General features: G+C 36.4%; 1 protein-coding gene across 2 annotated transcripts; it reads right to left on the reverse strand.

The window, feature by feature from the left end:
• Window positions 1-622: 622 nt before the first annotated feature.
• Window positions 623-19278, reverse strand: LOC148821284 (uncharacterized). 2 transcript variants are annotated; one of them, XM_088931715.1, is made up of 21 exons: window positions 19181-19278; window positions 14895-15781; window positions 14025-14086; window positions 13753-13791; window positions 13293-13393; window positions 12292-12341; window positions 11626-11742; window positions 10497-10622; window positions 9896-10054; window positions 9677-9801; window positions 8646-9273; window positions 7580-7703; window positions 7020-7042; window positions 6781-6903; window positions 6109-6237; window positions 5147-5275; window positions 4083-4213; window positions 3268-3559; window positions 2805-3009; window positions 2276-2397; window positions 623-1357 (listed from the first exon to the last, which is right to left on the reverse strand). In XM_088931715.1, exons 2-21 carry the CDS (start codon window positions 15612-15614, stop codon window positions 1319-1321), a joined length of 3444 nt encoding a protein of 1147 aa, XP_088787841.1. In that variant the 5' UTR covers window positions 15615-15781; window positions 19181-19278; the 3' UTR covers window positions 623-1318. The 2 variants fall into 2 exon arrangements, with proteins under 2 accessions (XP_088787841.1, XP_088787842.1); XM_088931716.1 differs by having other exon boundaries at window positions 14895-15588; window positions 19181-19242.
• Between the last annotated feature and the right edge of the window lie 1586 nt (window positions 19279-20864).

The following is a 20864-nucleotide window of genomic DNA, read 5'->3' on the forward strand; positions in this document are numbered from 1 at the left end:
TCACCACTGCGATTATTAGCATCTATAGGGAGAAATGGCTCAAAATGTGTACCATCGCTAGCGGGTAGGCTAAGGTTGTCATGATATTTTGCAGTTCATTTACTACACACAACACTGCAGATTTTTTTAAAATAACCTTTCCCTGCTTTATAGAGAATTAAAACCATGCAGATTCTCTTTCAGCAGAGCCTGGACTATCCTACCATCAGATATTAAGTCAGGAATGGTTTATATAACATTTTCCTTAGCAGCTACAGGTCGTTTCATTTTAGACTCCATGTTCAGTAGAGCAAATAAAAACTAATATTTACAAAATCATTACCAAAACGTGTGCTGCCTAGGTGTACTGTACTGGTGCTAATGTTTAAAAAAAAAACAATTAAAATGACTTAATGAGGTAGAGATTCATTGGTCTTGTCATCTTCCAAAGATGTTTCAAAAGTCCAACTTTCATATTTGTCCGATATAAAATTCAGAAGGCCTTGCTGAGGTGTTAAATGAAACCCACCCTCTTTAGCAATCAGCAGAACCTAAATGTTATCTGGGAAACAGATATCACATGCATAAACACAAACACCAAATTTGCAGCATATTTCTTATAATGTGACACGACTCACAGACGTTTTTCATTTAAGATTTTAATGCAAAAAGTCCTGCAAAAGGACAAGCCTGAAAATTAAATGAAATAAAGACTTGAAAAAAAAACTGTACAAAAATGAAAAAAAAAGAAATTCACAAAATGAATATCAGGTAAATCTTAAAACAGCTACTCACAGACGTAGTCTGTGTAAGATATGGTTCCTGAAAACCAAAAAAACTCTGCAAAGGCTTAAACATTTAGAAGGTTATTCTTAATTTGTCAGGACTCTGTTTTCTATATGGTCTATATGGTTCAATTTAGGTTCTGTGAATAACCCAAGAAATTTAGCCAAAAGTATTTTAAAAGCCAATAACTTGTGATTACAGCAATGTGTCTTACATTGATGTTTTCAAACTAATGAAACTAATACAGACAACTGTGAAACATTTATTGGGTAACCAGATACAATTATTTTCTGGAATGTGCAAATAAATGTGGACTGGAGCAAGCACACTATAACTGAACAAAAGATCTACATCATCCTTAGTTACATACAGCTGATTTGTGTGTAGTTCAGTTGTTGGGATGGTCAGGCGAACCTAAACAAAATCTTTACAGCATTCTGGAACATAAAAAAAAACCACTTCCAGTTGTGGAAAAGGTTAAAGACTGATCCCAGCATCCTGACAGCAAAACATTATTCAGCAGTCTTTCTTCAGTATACATCCTCTTTCTTTCCTATTCTGGTGCCTTGTCTTTGCTTTCATCCAGCTTCTCCTGAAAAACAAAACAGTGCAGAAAATCCAGTGCAAGTGAGAAAAAGCAATAATCCACAGCTGTAAAGGCGGTAGCACATTTGCTTTGAAGGGATACCCCTTTCTTTATTAACAGCATATCCCAACCAAAGCATCTGTCCAGCTTCGGGGCTATCTTTATTAAACAGGATTCAAATTCAATTTAAAAAAAAGCTGGCAACTCTTTTTATTGAGCTTTGCAGCATGAAGTGAAGATGACCCCACTTATAAATATAAAAATGCACTGATATGACAAGGGTGAAGAAGGAAGACAAGAGAAGGGGATGTTCAGTGTGATGAACCATAGTGAGTGTGCCACTGGCTAGAAAACATTATTTCAGAAGACTCAGCCTGGAGCAAAATGGGAGGACTCTACACCTTTCATCATACAGTAAAAGTAAGACATCGGTCTTCTTCAACTATAATAACTGATGACAATACTGTTACAAAACAGTTAGTACTCTCGTATGTTATCCACATTCATAGTAATTAGGATACAGCCTTAGATGCTCTTGTAATGGTATAGAAATAAGATTAAGATAGTTTGAAGGGTTCCTAGGAAATACTATTTTATTAACCTCTTGCAAATTTCCTTTAAATAACCGCTAGCGGCTTAACTTAGTGGGTTATGTTTAGTCTATACATTTTGAAGGGAGGCAAAAGGCCTCTCAGTGCTTAAAATAAATGCTAAGTAACCTACGTGTAACTACAACTTTCAAATTGAAAGGAAGGTTATATGTAGTTTATTGCCTTTTATTAAGATATGAAAATAATACTACATTTCCATTAATATACTGAAAAGCATTAACATTGTACTAATAAATGTGTGCTGCTTATGTGTTAAAAGAAATGTATTCCTGCAGTTTACATCAAGCAGGAGAAGTCCACTAAAAACTTTTACCTTTAGTTTCTGATAATGAGACAGGCTGCTGCAGTGAACGGTCTTTGCTGTTTTCTCACTTGTGTAGAACAGACTGCACAGCTGGCAAAAGTAACCAACTTTTGGGATAATATAATCGAGTCCTGTAAAAAAGCATGAAAATATGAGGTAGCAGCATTAATATTTTGCAATACTAGCTATGAGCTATATACATTTTATCAAGCCAACATTGTTAGAGGTACTTGGGAAATATACAATAAATGTGTTTGTAAATGTAGTCTTTTCTCTTTAACTACTTTTCACAAAACAACTGTTTTTGTCTAACATGTTTGCGGAAAATTTCTTGGTCTTCGGTACGTTGATTATTGCATTTCAAATTTATGTGTAGTCAGAAAAAAGTTGAGAGACAAACCCACAATTAGTACTTTACAGGAAAAAAAATCAATAAACATCTTTTACTCATTTTAGAATTTCTATGAAATGCAGTCCCATGCTCTTGTATTTATTTTTTCGAAATTGCTGTATGCCACCTTCCTCCGCAGTCTCTTACCCACAGGGTTGTTGGGTTGGTATGGCCCCAGAGGGACAGGTGTCTTCCTCTCAGGCTCATCTTTATCACAGGCCTGGGAACTCTCTCCATTGGAAGAGGCAGCGCCAGAACCATTCTGCTCACTCAGCTCCCCCACTTCACTGCTTTCAGCAGCCTGCTCAGGAGCAACACTGAGGGGTTCACTGTCTGACACACTGCTTTCACCCTGATGAAAACACGTGTAAAATACTTCAATATGTTTACGATGCCTGAATAGGTTTCAACAGGTTTAGCATAATCTGCTCACAGACTTTGACAAACACGTCATGCTGGATTTGTTGTGAACATAATCATGTCTCCGTTTTATGCGGTTGACTAATAAGGTAAAAGACCTTCTTGCATTTATGTAGAATCACTCCACATCATTGTGTATAAATAGCATAAAAACAATTCTTGATGTGGGAAAGAGATCCCGTCTGCTCACCCCTTCTCCAAGAGTCTTCTGGGAAGTGTCTGGAGCGTCGCTGTTCTTCTCTTCAGAGTCTGCAGCCTCTCCCTGCTCATTCTTCTTCACTGCAGACTCCTGCTGCTCTTTGCTGGCTGTCCTCTCTGCAGAGCCCTTGTCCTCTCGGGTGCAGAGCTTTTTCGTTGTGGGTCCCTCTTCCTTGGCTTTGGCTTTAGACTGGGAGCTGCTGGGAGCGTCCTCCTCACTCCGGCTGCTCTCTGTTCGCTCTCTTTTAGCGGGTTTCTTGTCGTGCTCGGGAGGGGGCATCTTCCTGCACGAAGACAACCCGAAATAACGAGAATGTGTTTGAGCACAGAAGGGAATGTAACGTCTGGAAAAAAATGCCATCGATAACGCCATGCGTTTTAAATCTGAAGAAGAAATTTTGCGAAAGGTTATTTTTTTTTCAATCCACACGACCAATGGTGTGTTCCTGATGAATCATGTGAATGATGAATCAATCAACACAGCTGAGCTAAGACACACCATGCCTTCTGGTCATAATGGAGTTTACACTACCATTCACTCTGACATATGTATTAAACCCGGTAAAAATATTTTGACTTAAGAACTCACCATTACGATAAGTTTAAACTGAAGCATCAATCAAGTGCACTCTTTTTTGAGAATATCTCCAGATCAGATATACTTGACTTAATATAGCAAATATTCCCTAAATATAAAGTATTTATTAAGGTAGGTATAAAGCATAGCCAACCCCTCTCCATGATTACAATCCATTCACTATGATCAGTAAGAAGAAAAACAGTCTGATAGAAGGCACAATCACATACCAAGGTATCAGTGCATCACTCTTCCTGCACAAATAAACATGTAAAAATCTGCCGTAGAATTTTGGTGGGTACCGAGAGTATGTCTTCACCATTTTCTGTGCAGCTTCAGTGGTGTCCATTTGAATGTAACACTGAAAAACAAACATTTGTTTAGACCCGATGCTAAACACCTCCTCTTTTCGGAAAAAAAAAGTATATCAAGGGTTCTACTCCTTGATAGAGTCTCCAACGGTGCATCCTAGTTGTCCACTATGCTGGCTAACAGTACAGAAAAGCAAGGATCTTAAATTTTTATGTGCTAAAAAATTGAAATTCTCTAAAATTGGAGTTGCATTTCCATTGTTACTAGATTTAAATATAAACTTGTGTAAATAGACACTGCCTTTCTGTTATGGAATCAATATTTTATTACAGAACAATTGGCACTGTACTGTTAGAATATTTGGGAATGTATAAAGTGAATACATATAAATTAGCAATTAAATTGTTTTTACAGCCTGTTCAACGGTAAAATTCAGACGATTCATTTTATTCAAACCAAAGTTAAACAAACGTAAAGCTCAATGTATGAATATACTTGTTGCCTTAGCAAGACTGCTCTAAAAAATGCAGGACTTCAAATATTATCACTATAGCTGGGGACTTTTAAAAATGAAATGTTATTAACGCAGAAACAGTTTTAAGCAAACACAAACATATTGTGGTACTGTATGTCCACGTGAAATAGAAGATTCAAATATCAAGTACAGTACTTAAATTCTTCCTGCACTTTTTTCTGGAGAAAGCAGGTACTAAATACAGAGCTCAAGGCCACAAGAGCTAGTGTGGTATATATATGCATATTGACCCAGAATTAATTGTAGAACATCTCAAGATTATGTCGCATTTTTAAGACAAACATATCAAAAAGCCATTTCTGTGCTTTCGTACAGCAACAGTATTTCTAAGAGTCTTGCTGATGAGCCACAGAGACACAGATATAAATCTAATTGGGAGAGTTCTGACCAACACACCAGTTCTTCTAGTAGAGTTAACTTAGAAAGTATTTAAGATGCATGCCATACCCTTTTGTAAGTCCAGTTCAAACAGTAGGCAGTGACTTTCCCAAAAGGTTGAGCAATCCTTAGGAGAGAGTAGTCAGAAAACTTTACAAAGGGAAGCATTGTGATGAAAACTGATCTTCCACTTGGGCCCTTTGGAAAAACAGATAAATGACAAAAGTTTAGGAAGACAGACTGTAATGCATTAAATGTGAACATGTATACCAGCACTACATACTGTATGCTTTGGATTTACCATGACCTAGAGTCCAATAGTGTTTGTATACACATGCTCTATCTAGGGCAACATACTTTCTGATATCATCTCATAGAATACACTTTCTATGACAGAATTCAAACTCAATATTTCACTCAACAGAACTTATTGTAAAGCATACTGTATCACCCAAACTCTAATATAAGACATGTTCAGTCAAAAACTCAGAGAAAACTCTGCCAAGTCATATAACAGATGATTAAAATATCTAGGTCAGCAGTTCCCAAGTTTTACAGCTTTGCAAACACTGTTTTCCATTTTCAGCATTTTACCTAAGATATTTAACAGTCTGTATTCAGTAAACAGTCAGAATGTATGCAACTTACATTATTAAAAAGTCATTACCTCAACAAATAATTTGAAAAGCACAGTAGGAACTTTGCACGCACATATGTACTGTATACTGAGTAATTTAATGAAATGGCTGGTGCAGTTTTCATTACTTTGAAAACAAAATGTCAGGTTGGAGTGATGAGTTTTAACCTAAACCTGATTCTGCATCATATTTGTCCCCCACAGCTACTGCCGGGTCTCCAGATACCACCCCCTACATCTTGGTTGAAATATTCCTTTTTGTTTCTAACTTAATTGTGTGACATTTTAGCTCTTTTTCTATTAGTGTTGCATGCATGATGAGGTAAATATATGCTAAAAAGATCCAAGCATTGGCAGTAGCTATACTTCATTTTAATTTTTTTTACGAACGTACCTCTAACTCCTCCTTTTCAAGCCATAGACTAATCGTGACAGGTTTGCCACACACTAGTGCCATCTTGGTCGTACTGTAAAATTCTACCATTTTGCTTGCTGCTTCTTTTGTTGGTAATTCCAGTAGTGCCTAATATAACAAGGAAATTAATTTATATTAGAGACAATGTTAGACACTTAGAAATCTGTTCCAAAAAGAGCTCAAACGATAATCTGCTCCTTCAATCACAACATATTCTCTGCATGATATAACATTTAAGGCAGTATGTGTTCCTTTTTATATACAACACTATTTTTATAGTATCCATGATTCACTCCAAAAATATATAAACCTCTATATTTCTAACAGCATTACCACCAATGTTTCCCATACCAGAAATAAGGGGCTAACAGAGACTATGTTGCATCTTTATTGTACAGAAGCTCATACATAAATTCAATTCAATTAAAATGGACAGGAACATACAACTATTTAAATGTAATACATATCTACAAACCAGCCTTCAATTATCATTTTTCAGAGTGGTGTATAATGAACAACAAACTAAATGATGTATATAAAAGGTAACATCAGTGAAGCCCCATAGCTGTAGTGAACATTTATTGAAGTTATTGACTTTATGTGATAATAGGAGATGTGCCACTAGCTCAAATTATTTTCAAGGGCACTTACTTCATTTTTGTAGTACTGTATTAGGTGCTTGGTAACTTTCCCAAAAGGTTTGGCCAGATAAAAAATGTCCTCCTTAGAGCCATATCCTCTTCTGAAGTCTTTAATGACAACAACTCTTCCAGCCTGTTAAAAAGCACACAATAGTTTCAGCGTAATTGCTGCTGCCAAACACCTTTTCAGGGACAAACATTCTTTGTCCTCAGCAACAGAAAAGAGAGAAAGCAAAATTGTATACTAACCCTTAAAGATTCCTGCAGGTGTCCTAAAAGGAAAATGAAGACATTTCAGGACTTTCTGTATTTCTAATAACACTTTTATACTCATAAATTGAGTATGTATGGACCATCATTTCTCATGCAAAAGTTAGGATATTAAAAGCATAGCCAAAAGACATAAAAAGAACAAATAATACTTTAACATTGGAATAGAAAATCTTGTCATTTATTATAATGAAACAAAGGTGAAAAAGCCAGTACACCTTTCTGATGGTGGTACAAAACATTATTAAACATTTCAATAATCATATGGGAACCATTTTATAGGGTGCAGCTCTCAGCCATTAAGCAGATTCATTGCATTGCTTACGCTGTCATCCCATTTACCAATTAAGTGCATTTCTTTTATGAGTATGCATGTATGTGTTTACACCAAACAGACTCACTGATTTATAGTTTAGAAACAACTTTTCTCTTCTGCTTTTTCTAGGTACACTAAAACTTAGAGTTTTTGATGAATTTGAATAGCATCACCCTTAAAAAAATCCTAAAACATTTAACATTATCATCAGAAAAAGCCTTACTAGAAGACGATACTTCAGATTCTTTTTCCGATTTATTTTCTGAATTTTCAGCATCTTCATCTAGCTCATCCAGTGTAACAAAGTCATCTAAATTCTCTGGAAAATCCATTTCTAGCATCTCTTCCTTTAAAGAACAACACATTGGAAAAAATAGAATACAAATTATAGAGCTGTGAATTTCTTCCTGTGCATGTTTCCTTACAAAATATATTTTCAGTGATAAAACTTTTACAATTTTCAATTACATTATTTCGCTATTTCTTAAAATGTCAAAATCTGAAATATCCTGGTATGTGACAGATACACATCCACATGTACAACCTTTTAATAAGGTTTTAAAACAGACAACACTCAAAGATTTTATAAAACAAATGCAAGATGTTTAAATAATGCATTAAGAAGATAGTTCAGTACTCAAGTTATTGGTACAAGAAGTATTAGCAATGATTAACAAAAACTAAAAAAGTAGTCAGATTAAATTTTAACTCTACTGATCTAGACATTCCTAAAATAAAAAAATAACATTTTGCTATTATTAATAATAAATGACACCGTTGACACTACATTAAAGCAATGTGAATTTTAAGGTTCTTGGAATTTACAGTGTCAGATAATACCAAAGTAGTTTTCCTTCCTTTGAAATCATCTACTATTCTATATGATTTATTACAGAAATGTGCAACTTGAACAATGTGGCTCAGTTAAGAATAGCATTGAATGCATCCAGTTTCTCCACAGCATCTGCACAATTCACTAGATGCTTTGCGTTACTTTTATCAGAATTGCATTCGTCAGCATTTAACAGTTTTCTAGCAATCCAGTTCTTTAGCAGTACTGATATAGATAATGTATAAACAGAGGGATCTTCAATTTCAGTATTAATCACATGACAATCCTTTAAACATTTTATTATTCCATTTTCCAGTTAAAAGCACAGAAAATGAAATAGCTTTTCAAGGAGGAATTTAAGGAGGTATGTAAACTAAGCTCTAAAAATGATGAACTTCCCCATACAACATATGATGCTATGTGTCATCACCACAGTACACTGAGTAGAATTCCTTACCTCTTCACACTCATTTGACTCCACAGCTTCCTTTTCTTCTGTTGATGGGGCTTCTTCCTTTACTAACTCTTCCTTTGGGATCTCTGAGTTTTCTGCAGATTCCACTGGCAGCTCTTTCATCAGATCCTGCGAATGAGAATTCTCTCCAGGTTTTGCCTCTGTATTCCCACACAATTCCTTTGAACTCTCCTGGGATTTCTCCTCCAGGTTCTGCTCCATTAAAACCTCTGCACTGTCAGGCGATTTTCTTTCTGGGCCATCTGCCTCCGTCTCCACACCCTCCACTGATGTCTCCGCTGGTTCCTCTCCTGGGGTCCATGATGCCACATCATCTTGTGCCACATCTTCCTTGGCATCATCCTCATCCTCCTCTACCATCATTCCCTTATCATCTTCATCAACTTCCACATCCAACTCACCCAACACATCATCTTCATGCTTGTGCTCGTCGTCAGATTTTTCCTCCTCCCCTGTATGGTCTTCCTTTTTCTCTGTGGAATCCCCGCGTGTAGGAGTCCTTTCCTTGTTTCTGGAATGAGAGCTCCTGGAAGATTCTTCACTCCTATGCTTACTGCTGTGCCTTCTGCTCACTTCACCCCTTCTAGAGGGTGCCGAATCGGGGCTCATCCTAAAATTGTCACACAATCATCAGCTCTACAAGACGGCTCTCAGTATGTGATTCTACTAAAGCTGGAATACTACACAGAAACATAGTTTATACAGATATAATCAGCCCCAAAACAATTAGTGATGGGCATAGTCTAACATACCAACTCCAAATTGTAAATAAAATCTGAACACTCTCCTGACTGTATGAATGATATATTACCATTTAAATTATTTAACGTACATATACTGAGAGGAATTAAAAATTGGAACCAAGATAATTTTTTTTAGGTTTTAAGTGCTTCTCGGTATATATACTTCCCCCCCCTAACAGTTGTGCATTAGCATGCATTAGCATGGTATGACAAAAAAAATTGGAATAAATAACATTTTTCATTGTACATCTGTGAAGGTATATTCCTTACCTAAGCCTTTTGTGTGTTGTCCACAATTTTACCTTCACACTTTTGCCATTGATCCTGAGCATATTAGAACTGTAGTATTTCACCATTATCTCAGCATCTTCAAAATCTGCCATTTCTATCAGAGCCTACAAAACATAACGAAAAAATGGAAACAATAAACAAAAATCAATTATCCTTATGTTAACAGGCCTCACATGCCATTTTGTTCTCACTACTTACCTCATTTGTTGAAAATTTAGAGCACTGCACTTCCCCAAACAGCTTAGCTACATCAATGAGTTCAGATTCTATGTCTTTTCCTGCTGGAAGGTGAGAAACACACACCACAGCATAACCTTGATTCTTTGAATGTTTTTCAGGCACATCCAGTCTAGGGGTCTAAATGAATCATAAGGAAAAAAAGCTTGATGTTAAGCAAAGCATATTATGGACACCTATAAACAGGAGAAAAATAAGACTCTGTAAATGCTCATTTGACTTTAAAATCTGGATTTACTTGGTGTACATGTCTACTTACAGTTATGAGACATTTAAAACAATCACAAATGTAGAGAAAGAGAGTGGGGGAAAAAACTGTATGGCTGAAATTTTAAAGTTGGAAAATAATAAATAGAAATGTTCTATGTGCTTAAAATAAAACAAAGACAATATTCAGCATTTGTTCAAAAGGGAGTATTTTAAATTTTTAAAATTATCTTCCAATTTGACCAGATAGAAAAGTTAATGGCATACTTGGTGATAGCATTATATGAGAATTGTTAAACATATTAATCTAGATTCTATTTTATAGGATAGCCTGTAACATAATAACAATACGTACCTTAATACTTTCAACAACAGGGGACAAATAGATGAGTAGTTTAATATCTTTTACAAAGAATGGCTTCTTCTGATAGTGGTTAACCACAGTTACTGCTTCTTTGTGTGTAGACATTTCCAAAAAACCCTAAATAACAGAATAATTGAAAAATGTTGCTGACTTCAGACGTGTAAAATTCTCATTCAATGTTTCTCAGCATTTACAATGTAACAACTTAAAATTTAAAAAGAAGTGGATAGAAAATTGATGGATAGATGATTTTGCAATCAGGAGTGTTTTCTGCATGTGTATCTTTCCTTAAACCTTAGTATACTCAAGTTTTAGATGTCTCTGTGTCTAGTAAAAGAAAAAATCATCTGTGCTTTAAACGCTACTGTAGTTTTGGATGATACTTCCTTGATTACTTGGCTTAGGAGGTTTTCAACGCTACATTTGCAGTTTCAACCCCAGCATCTTGTGATTTATGTTTTAAGTGAGCTCTTAACTACATAAATGAACTTAAGATTTTCTGAGATGAATCAGAATAATAATATTCCCAAGTGTAAAACAGGCATCTTAAAACCCTGCTAAACTATAGTTAAGGACTGTGCCAGACTACCAATTCCAAGACTGCTACTACTACACAGAAAACTAGAACTTAATGGTTAAAGAAATATCATATCAGCTATCTACCTGTATCATATAAATATCACAAATATCACCTAAGCAGAAGTTAAAAGTTTGACTTTCCTCAACTTGACATGTGAACATGAAAATGTTCAATATGGTCAAATGTTTCCGTTTAACTACTTTTCTATGGAATTCTTCAAGAACTAAATCATTAACTTTAAAATACTAATGGTGAACTGTTAGTATAGATGAAAGGATCTTTTAACCATATGCAAAGGTATCAACACTTTTACAATGTTCGCTAATTAAGCAGTAAAAATATGAATCAACCAGAAGATAAAAGTAAAGATTATGCTAAACTTCAATAAAGGAATAAGTGGAGGTTATGTGCCACAGATGTTCTTAACATCTTAAATGAACAAAGAAGTAATTAAAAAATACATTAAGGGTCTAAAAACAAAACTCCACATGCTGTAAACCCTTTGTGCTAGAATACAACCTAATATTATAAGACTCCTACCTTACAAGGGAACACCAAGTGTTTAACAACAGTCCCAAATGGCTCAGCCAGTTTTAGCAAATCCTTGACATCCAAAGTCCCTTTTGGAAATTTAGTGACCACCACTCTTGTTCCTGCCTGGTGTCAAGAATACAAACATTCACTGTTGTGACTTATCCTTACCCACAACAAAAACTTTGCACAGCTCAATTAATGCATTAAGGAAAGATAATCAAATGCCCTCATGATGTTTTCCAGCAATTGTAATTGAACATTGTCAAATACACTCAGTAAAGTTTAACAATAAGTAATTAGTAATAAGTACGAAGATGAGTAATAAGTATCTATAAATAGAATAACATACAGTACTTACCCCTCCAGTTCATTTACTGAATTTGCCATTTAAAGAATTATCCAGTATGAATACACAAAACATAAACTGTAGCAAGTTTAATACTGCATCATTTCAAGCAGTTTAAATTTCAAGTTCCACTGAAAGTCTATACTGCTTGCACTCATATGGTCCTAAAACAATACAGTCATACAATATCAACAGCAAAGAAAGAATACATAATTATGAAATACTACAGAAAAGCACTACGGCAGTTAGGTTTCTTTAGAATGGAGGTCAAATACAACACAGATTGACTCTTCAGTAATGACTTTGAAGTAAAGGAAAAAGATTACCTTTGGTTTCAGAAGAGGGCGTCTTTCTGGTGGAAGTGTAGCCCTTTCACCTTAAAACCAGAAGAATTCAAATACAAATACAAGTGTTGTTTTTTTACACCACTGTACACGGTCTGTACATGACAACAATAGCAATAATCCTTAATCTAGGCAGATAATTTAAACTGATAACAGCAAGAGAAACTCTCCTCCACAAATTTAGCTCATTACATTTTGGGGAAATGTTTAGGAAGTTAGAGAAGTTTGTAATAGCTTATTGAGGAGGTCCTAATAGCTTGTGCACATTTATGCCTATTTCCAATTTGTATGGGAAAAAAGACAAGTGGGATTCTTAGAGGCCTTAGCATTTAGCCAGCCTAGATTCTTGTGTTTAATTAAAGCTGACAGTTCAGGGCTAACTTTAAACCTTTTAAACGGTGCATGATTGTAGACAACATTTCTAAAACTGTTTTTAAAGGAGGTCCCAAGGAGAGAGAAATTAGAGAAACTCTGATCCAGTTTATTAAAGCCAGGTTATGAAGAAAATCCTGTACATTAAAATTCTTAAAACTTCCTAAGTGTTTCTTAAAATGACAATTGCTTCCAGGAAGAATAAAGTAAGGTTCCAAATGAGGAACCTTGCTTGACTAGTATCTTAGAGATATTTGAAATTGACAAAAAAATAGCTCCAGTGATTACATACTACTCCAGTCCTTGAATGGCCAGCTCAGCTACAGTATAGCTGGAAAAGTCAGCAGGAATGAAGCATGAATGGCAAAACTAAACTGACCTTTGAGTAAGCAATAATCAAACTACTGTGATCAATTTGTTGGAAACTTCAGTGGGCATGCATATAGGACAGAAATACTATGGGGGGGGGGGGGGGGGGAAGCTATACAGCAATTTTGGACCATCGCTAGGCGTCACAACAGTTTGTGTTCATCCATCTGTAATTTCCAACACTTCGTACTTGCCTACTCAATAGCATCAGCCAAATGAAAGACGGTGCTTGTTTTTATTACCCGCAGAACGATCTGAACTATATGGTCTCCTCTGTGAGCTGCTTGACCGGGATCCTGCTCTTCCGGAAGACAAAAGGTCATCTGGTGGATACGAGTCAGGCCTTGCAGGAAGAAAATACCATCAGGTCTCTGTTCTCGGTTTTTAAACGTGTTGTTGCTGTATTCAACTGATAACAGTAATTAGTAATAACTAGATACTTCACATTAACAGTGAATTTACCAAATAGCATGGATTACATATCGCTACTATAAATACAGGTAGACAAATTCAACAATTAGTGCACCTTCTTAACCACTACGATTGCCAAAAAATTAAATACATTTCAAGCGGTATAACAGGTGACTGGAGTACAGGACTAAATTTAACAGACAGTATAAAGAAATCAGACTCAGCCTTATGTTGTATTTGCAGTCTGTGTATTCTCTAACCTCTTTACAGTTTACAAACCACCCTACTTACATTCTGTTCGATATGAATTGTGGATCCCATCCTGGATACCTACAAAGTAATAATAAAATAAAGAATATATATCACTATAAGAATTTATGTAGGTGTAAGTTAAGGGAATTTCTAAATTAATTTCATGAACACTTTAAAGTTTCAATATTCTTGGACATCTTACAAAGCAATACAAAATGAATACAAAAGAAAAACTGTAATCTAGCAGAAACAATGGCTGTTATCTTATATTGTATTAAAGTACATCTCAGCTCAGTGCAAGTACAACTTACATGCGAAGGAGGTCACGTCGATTCTCTGCATGTCGGACCCCATTAATGTGCTGACTCCAGGCCTAAAAAAAAGAATCTGTTTTTTTCATGATACTATAGCATAGCTAGTCGTACAAGGGCCTTTCAAAGTCCAAGTGAAATGCAGAATTCTAAAATTCTGCTACAGCCTCCATTGCTGCTGTTCATAGTTTGAAATGACAACATGAAGTCTTAATGTTTTGTACATTTGATAGTATGGTTATGCATTTTGAAGACCTTATTCTAATGGATCTCTTTTTTTAAACCTATTGTGCTTTACTTTTCCTAACACCCTTCAACAAAATATAAGGATGTTATAAAATACCCAAAACCAATAAGTGAAAGAGGTGACTGTAATATTTCACTATTAACTAATACTGAGAAATATTCATATTTCGCTTGGGTGGCCTATTAATGAGAGAGACAATGGTGTGTAAGAAGATGACATCTATATTTTGAGGATTTTAAACAATTTATTTCTAAAGAACTGGTGAGTGAGATGTTGTAAATATACAAAACAGGTCACCACAATACAATTTAGTTAAGTGGTGCTGACTGTTTCATTTTGAATTCTGAGTGCAATTTTACCATCACAGATCAACACTTTGGTGGTAACTAGATTAGATTTTATAGGTGTTTGGGACATTTTATGGATGTCCAAAGACGTAACTTCAGACACATTTTAATTTTTGCAAACCTGCAATTCAACCTTTTCGAAAAAGCAGCAGTAAAATGTTGAAAAACAAAACAAAGTTGCAAACAAATTAAAATAATAAACATGAAACACTGAAGCTCGTGGATTACAAAGGGAAGAGAGACGAAACCAACCAAAGTGGAAAAACAAAAACTTACCCTGCTTGAATTCACATCAAAATCACAAAGAGAGCAAACGTGTGGAAAAGAGCGGGGCATTAATCCATGAAAATCATCGACCTCGAATGATGACGGAGACCGTGGTCGGCTCTCTACATAAGGTCTCTCGTGGGACGGTTTCGAATAACGGAGATCTCGATCTTCTCTCGCTCTATCAGCGCGATCTTCTCTCCCATATTTTCCATAATTGTAATCAACCACATAACTGTGGACCGGAGATTTACTGCTAGATCTGGTGGGCCTACTACTGGGCCCGACGTCCTCCCACTTGTCCTCTGAAGGTTTGTACTGCTGCTCTCTTGGAGGGGAGGCACTATGCTGGCTGCGATGGTCTGATGAATGACCTCTTGCACTTTTCTTTGCTTTAAGCTGCATGATAAGATGAGGCAATGTTTCCACAGTAATCTTATTTTCCGGAATCTGTGCCAATGCATCCAAGTCTTCAGGTGACAGACCAAGAGTAGCAAACAAATTAAGAGCATTCGTATTTTCTCCAGAGCTCGGGGAAGGGTGAGACTCCTGGGATTTGCTTGCAACCTCCAAAGATACGGTGCTGTGAGACAGCTCTGGTGGCTCACTGTAGGTATTCTGGGCATGCTCTTCACTTACATCCATATTTAAAGTTTCTGGAGAAGCACTGACATCACATCCAGCTGTAAATGCTTCTTTATCACTACCCAAAGGGAGATTTTCAGCCATTGGGTGAACCAGGGACAAAAAAATATAAATGTGAACACTATATATTAAGGACAGAATAAAGATACAGACCAATAATCAGTCTCAGAGTCCAAAATTGTAGTGAGAAAAAAAACAGGAGAATAACCTTAAAAGATGAAGGATTCCTCTTCTGAGATGATAGCAATATTCTGTGTAGATGAAACAATATATAAAGAAAACTGATTAAATAAAACTCATTAAAATCTGAGCCTTTTGTTAGTCATGTCAGACTGTTGGGAGGTTTGTACTTGGCACGTTTACAGAAAACAGGAATTTCTTCCTACGCAGGTAATACAGAAAATGTCAAATAGGCATGGCCCTCTAAAATCTCGGCTTGTGAGCCTCAATAATATAGTTTCAGTGATATAAAAATAAATTCTAAATACTAATAAAGTATTATATCAACTTGTCACAGGCTTACTAATCTCAAACTGAATGCAGTCTTATCCTTTCATGATCTCATGCTGTTATTAGTAACCCATTTCTTTACATAAAATTTGAAACCTGCCAATGATCTATGATCGCATTAACAATTCATTTTCTCCTTCTAAAAAACTTGCAATACAAATTAATTTCAATTCCACTATAACATTGTTAAGCAATGCATATTCCTTCTGTATTCTGACTTACTACAACATTAAGCACAACTAAATCAGCATTTGTTTATCGAAAACTAATTATAAATAAGCATGTTTTTCATTAAATACAGTGGTGTAAAAAAGTAAGTACACACCATGAAAAGGTTTGTCTTTTTTAGATTTGTGGACAAAAGGATACTTCATCATCATTTTAACAATACTGATAGATAAAGGTGATCTTATTTTTAAAAATAATAAGATCAAAAGAGCTCTCCGAGGTCCTCAGAAGAAAGATTGTTGATGCCTATGAGTCGGGGAAGGGGTTTTAAAACCATTTCCAAGCAATTTGTAGTCAATCACTCCACTGTCCGAAAGATCTACAAATGGAGAAAATTTCAAACCACTGGTAATCTATCCAGGCCAGGTCGTCCCACCAAATTCAGCCCAAGAGCTGACTGAAAGATGCAGCAGGAAGTCTCCAACGACCCCAGAATAACATCAAGGGAGTTACAGACAAGTCTCGCCTCAATCAATGTCAAAAGTGCATGAGTCAACCATCCGACAGAGACTGCACAACTTTACCCTACATGCGAGGTCAAGAAGGAAGAAGCCTCTGCTCTCAAAAAAGAATATAGATGCACGACTGAAGTTTGCCAGACAACACCTAGGTGAAGATCAGGACTACTAGAACAATGTGGTCTGGATGGATGAGACAAAGGTAGAGCTGTTTGGCCACAATGCCAGACATCATGTTTGGTGAAAACCAAAAACTGCCTTTGACCAAAAGAACCTCATAGCAACTGTAAAGCATGGTGGTGGAAATATTGTTTGGGGCTGCTTTTCTGCCTCAGGGCCTGGCCAGCTTGCCATCAGAGTCAACCATGAATTCCACATTGCACCAGAAAGTACTTGACGAAAATGTGAGGCCATCTGTCAAAAAGCTGAAACTGAACCTTAAGTTGACCTTGCAACAAGACAATGACCCAAAACACTCAAGCAAATCCACAAAAGAATGGCTCAAAAAGAAGAAATGGAAGGTTCTGGAATAGCCAAGTCAAAGCCCAGATCTTAACCCCATAGAAATGCTGTGGGGGGGACTTGAAGCGGGCAGTACATACAAGAAAGCCCTAAAAACATCACACAGTTGAAGGAGTTCTGTAAGGAGGAGTGGGCAAAATTTTTTCCAAGTTGATGTAGGAGACTGATAGACAATTACAAGAAACGCCTACAAGAAGTGATTTCTGACAACGGGGGCAACACCAGCTATTGAAGCTAGGGCCTGTACTTATTTTTTCCACAGCAGACAACTGCACTTCAGCCTTTTTTTGTTGAATAAATGATTTCAAATAATAATTTTCATTGTTATTTCTTAAACTAGATCACCTTTATCTATCAATATTGTTGAAATGAAGATCAAATATCCATACATGCAAATATGTTGAAAAACACACACCTTTTCATGGGGTGTACTTACTTTTTCAACAGCACTGTATATTGTATAAATAAAGTACTGTTTGATAGAAGACCACATTGTTATTGAACTGGCTGTAAACTAATTTTGGCTTTAAAACAGTAGTTCTGATCCTATAATAACCCTGTCTGTCATGGTCTTACAACTGTACTCTTGATTAAATAGATTAATTCATAGACTTATTTCTGCATTTGAACTTCTTTATTGATTAGATCTTTTTAAACCACTTCTGTCTCTGGCTACCCAAAAATCTGTTCTATGTGTTTTTACAAACACATTTAGCAATCAACACCCATTCCTCACTCAACCTGCCTGTCAAATGCTTCATTTTGTGTCTAAGCACCTCTTAACAGGTTGACTGGACATAATGTCCATTGACAATCTCAAACACTCCAACCAAAACAAATTGGTTTACAGACATCCCACAAAACTGAACAAGGACAGGTGTAGAATTAAGAAAAAAAGATCAAATTTCTGATGACCAACCCATGCTAACTGGCAGTCTTAATAATTAATTGGCCACCAGGAGGAGGCAATATCTTCCGGGACCAGGAATGACAACCACTGATCTAGGTAACCATGAATACCTTAATTTTTTCCCTCGTGCAAATCGATTTCTTAACGCAGAAAATGTGATTTTTTTATTACAAACCCACTCATAAGAAGGCCTCACTGCCAGGCTCAAAAACCCAAGGTTACAACAGACGTCAGACTATCCCACCGTGCAGGTGCTCCTTTGTTTCCATCGACTACGAACTTAAACGAAAAACATCCGACAATACTTGTTCTACTATTTCATACCCAATGAAACCAAATGTGGTATACAATATTTACAGAATTGTTGAATTCGCAAGTTTTTGCGTGCTTTCACAAAACAAAACAAAAAAAACACAGTCGGCTCAAACACGCCTTTTCTTTTACAGGTCCGTTATACCAAGAAGTTTTATCAAGTCACGACCCCCGGGGATTCAACCGTGTTTGTGTTGCTGCTCTCAGGTTTTCTAAGAATTATTTTAAAAACTGCCAAACCACAGATAGTTAGCTGCACCGCTACTTAAACGAACACGACTGCAATTTCTAAAGTGACAAGTATTTTCTTCCCATTTAACATTTTAAGAAAGTAATAACTACATTGGACAGTGGACGATCCCTCGTCTACTTGTTTACGCTGGTAGGCAGAAGAACGATTAGATATTATTTATTTCAAAAGGATTGACTCGACGCAGGGAAGGTATGTTTGAGACTAAGGCCTACAGTCACCAATCGCCTTTTACCGTTTTGTAAACTGCAATACTCCGGAATATTTAAAGTAATCAATGCTGCTACTCGTTTCTGACTTTCGAGATTCTTAGGTCACACTGACCATGGCGTGGTCAAAAGGGAAATAATGTTATGTGAAACACTATGCATAAACGAGAAAGGGAAATATTGTTAATGCATGTTCTCACAATTCGCTAATATTATGCTTAAGGAGGCAAGACTCTTTAGAAAAAACTTACCTTGAACGATTTAGGTTTATTATTGTTTTCACAGAAACACCACAACAGCGTCTTCTCACACAAGCCAAGCCACTTCCCGTAGTATCTTTTTTTTTCTCGGAGAAATTCTGAGCTCTGATTGGAGGATTTCTAACTCTTGCCATTTTTCACCTTTCACCCGGATGTTAATTGATGGTTCGTAATACGCTTTTTTTTAATGAGTGCTGGCGATTTTGAGAATACCAATTAATGCCTACACAGATAGCATATTATACATAAGTGTTTAGTTTAAATTTATATATAATATAATTTAAATTCAAGGAGCATACGTGCTTCTGTGAGTGTTCTTAAAAATAGGAATGCTCCCCCCCAAATATTTATTAGATGTATGTAGTCACTAATATATAAAAACATTTGATGTGTATTTATCTTTTCCTACAAATCCCATGAGCTGGCATTGCATTTATTATTGAACAACTAAAATAAACCAGTTTAAAAAAGCTCTTTGATATCAAGTGGTCTATTTTATTCTTCTTAAAACCTCAGTGTCCCAAGCAAGAGGTACTGCCATTGTTTGTGTTGTAATTATGACCTTAAATGATTTGCAGGACTTCAGCCCAACTCTGACACAGAACAGGCAGCACTAGTATGCTGTGCCAGAGTTCACATATATGCTCTCCCCATCCTGGCACTGTGACCACCAAGTTAAGTAACAATACTGATGCCTTTACCCAGATGGCCTCAGCAATAGATAAGCCGAAGACTCTTTAGGAGAACTTTGTGGAGGAACTCCTTAATCAATACTGGACAGTAACCTAGTACTGCAGCAGGGTTTTGGGAGTTCAAATGAATTTTGCAGTCTTAAGCATAACATTTAGTGCTTGCAATCATTTATTGCCGAGATAGCTCACGAGGTTTACTGTACTACAGTACAGTACTACCAAAACTCTATGCTTGGCCTCGGTGCTCACCATTCAGTTCACTTCCAGTTAAAACCTGTTGTATCAGTAGTCTTAGTTAATGAAACACTATATATGTAAATAACAGGTATCCATTCTTTCCCCAGCATTCATCTCTTTGCAGCTCATTTTTTCTTTAATATCGCCCTTGCAACAGCTATGTAACTTGTTCCACCTAGTAACAGTAATGTCTTAAGTTGGTATTGCTGGAAAACTAATGAATGAGCACAACAACATAATAATAATAATAGTTCCTAACACTTATATAACACTTTTCTGGACACTCCACTCAAAGCGCTTTACACATAATGGGAGCTCCCCTCCACCACCAATGTGCAGCATCTACCTGGATGATGCACCAGTATGCTCACCACACATCAGCTCTCAGTGAGGGAGGAGAACAGAGTGATAAAGCCAGTTCATAGATGGGGATTATTAGGAGGCTACGTTTGTGCCGGTTTGTGTCGCTGTAGTAGCGTTTGTGCTGCTTTCATTTCCGAGTTATAGCGCCTTGTTTTTCGTGACTATCTACAAGGAAGTTTATAGATACCAACAAACTCTGTACTTGTACTCCTGATTGTGATGAAAACAATGGGGGCAATTTGTTTTCCGTGTCTGTCTGCTCGGGTCGGGGTGGATGTTTCAATATATTTCAATATAGCGCCTTCTTTTCCTGGCTGTGAAATCACTCGGTGACGTACTAAACAGCAAAGTCACGACCACCAGATCTTTCAGTTGTGATCTTT

The sequence above is a fragment of the Atractosteus spatula genome, chromosome 14 (genome assembly GCF_055471065.1).
Source record: "Atractosteus spatula isolate fAtrSpa1 chromosome 14, fAtrSpa1.hap1, whole genome shotgun sequence".
Taxonomy (NCBI): domain Eukaryota; kingdom Metazoa; phylum Chordata; class Actinopteri; order Semionotiformes; family Lepisosteidae; genus Atractosteus; species Atractosteus spatula.

Bases quoted from the DNA above. Each gene is read 5' to 3' on its own strand.
- LOC148821284 (XM_088931715.1), bottom strand. From the start codon at position 15,614: ATGGCTGAAAATCTCCCTTTGGGTAGTGATAAAGAAGCATTTACAGCT. The intron at 7,704-8,645 runs GTAAGGAATTCT...TGTTCTTTAAAG, and splicing joins AGTCAAATGAGTGTGAAGAG to GAAGAGATGCTAGAAATGGA. The intron at 5,276-6,108 runs GTACGTTCGTAA...GTTTTTCCAAAG, and splicing joins TTGAAAAGGAGGAGTTAGAG to GGCCCAAGTGGAAGATCAGT.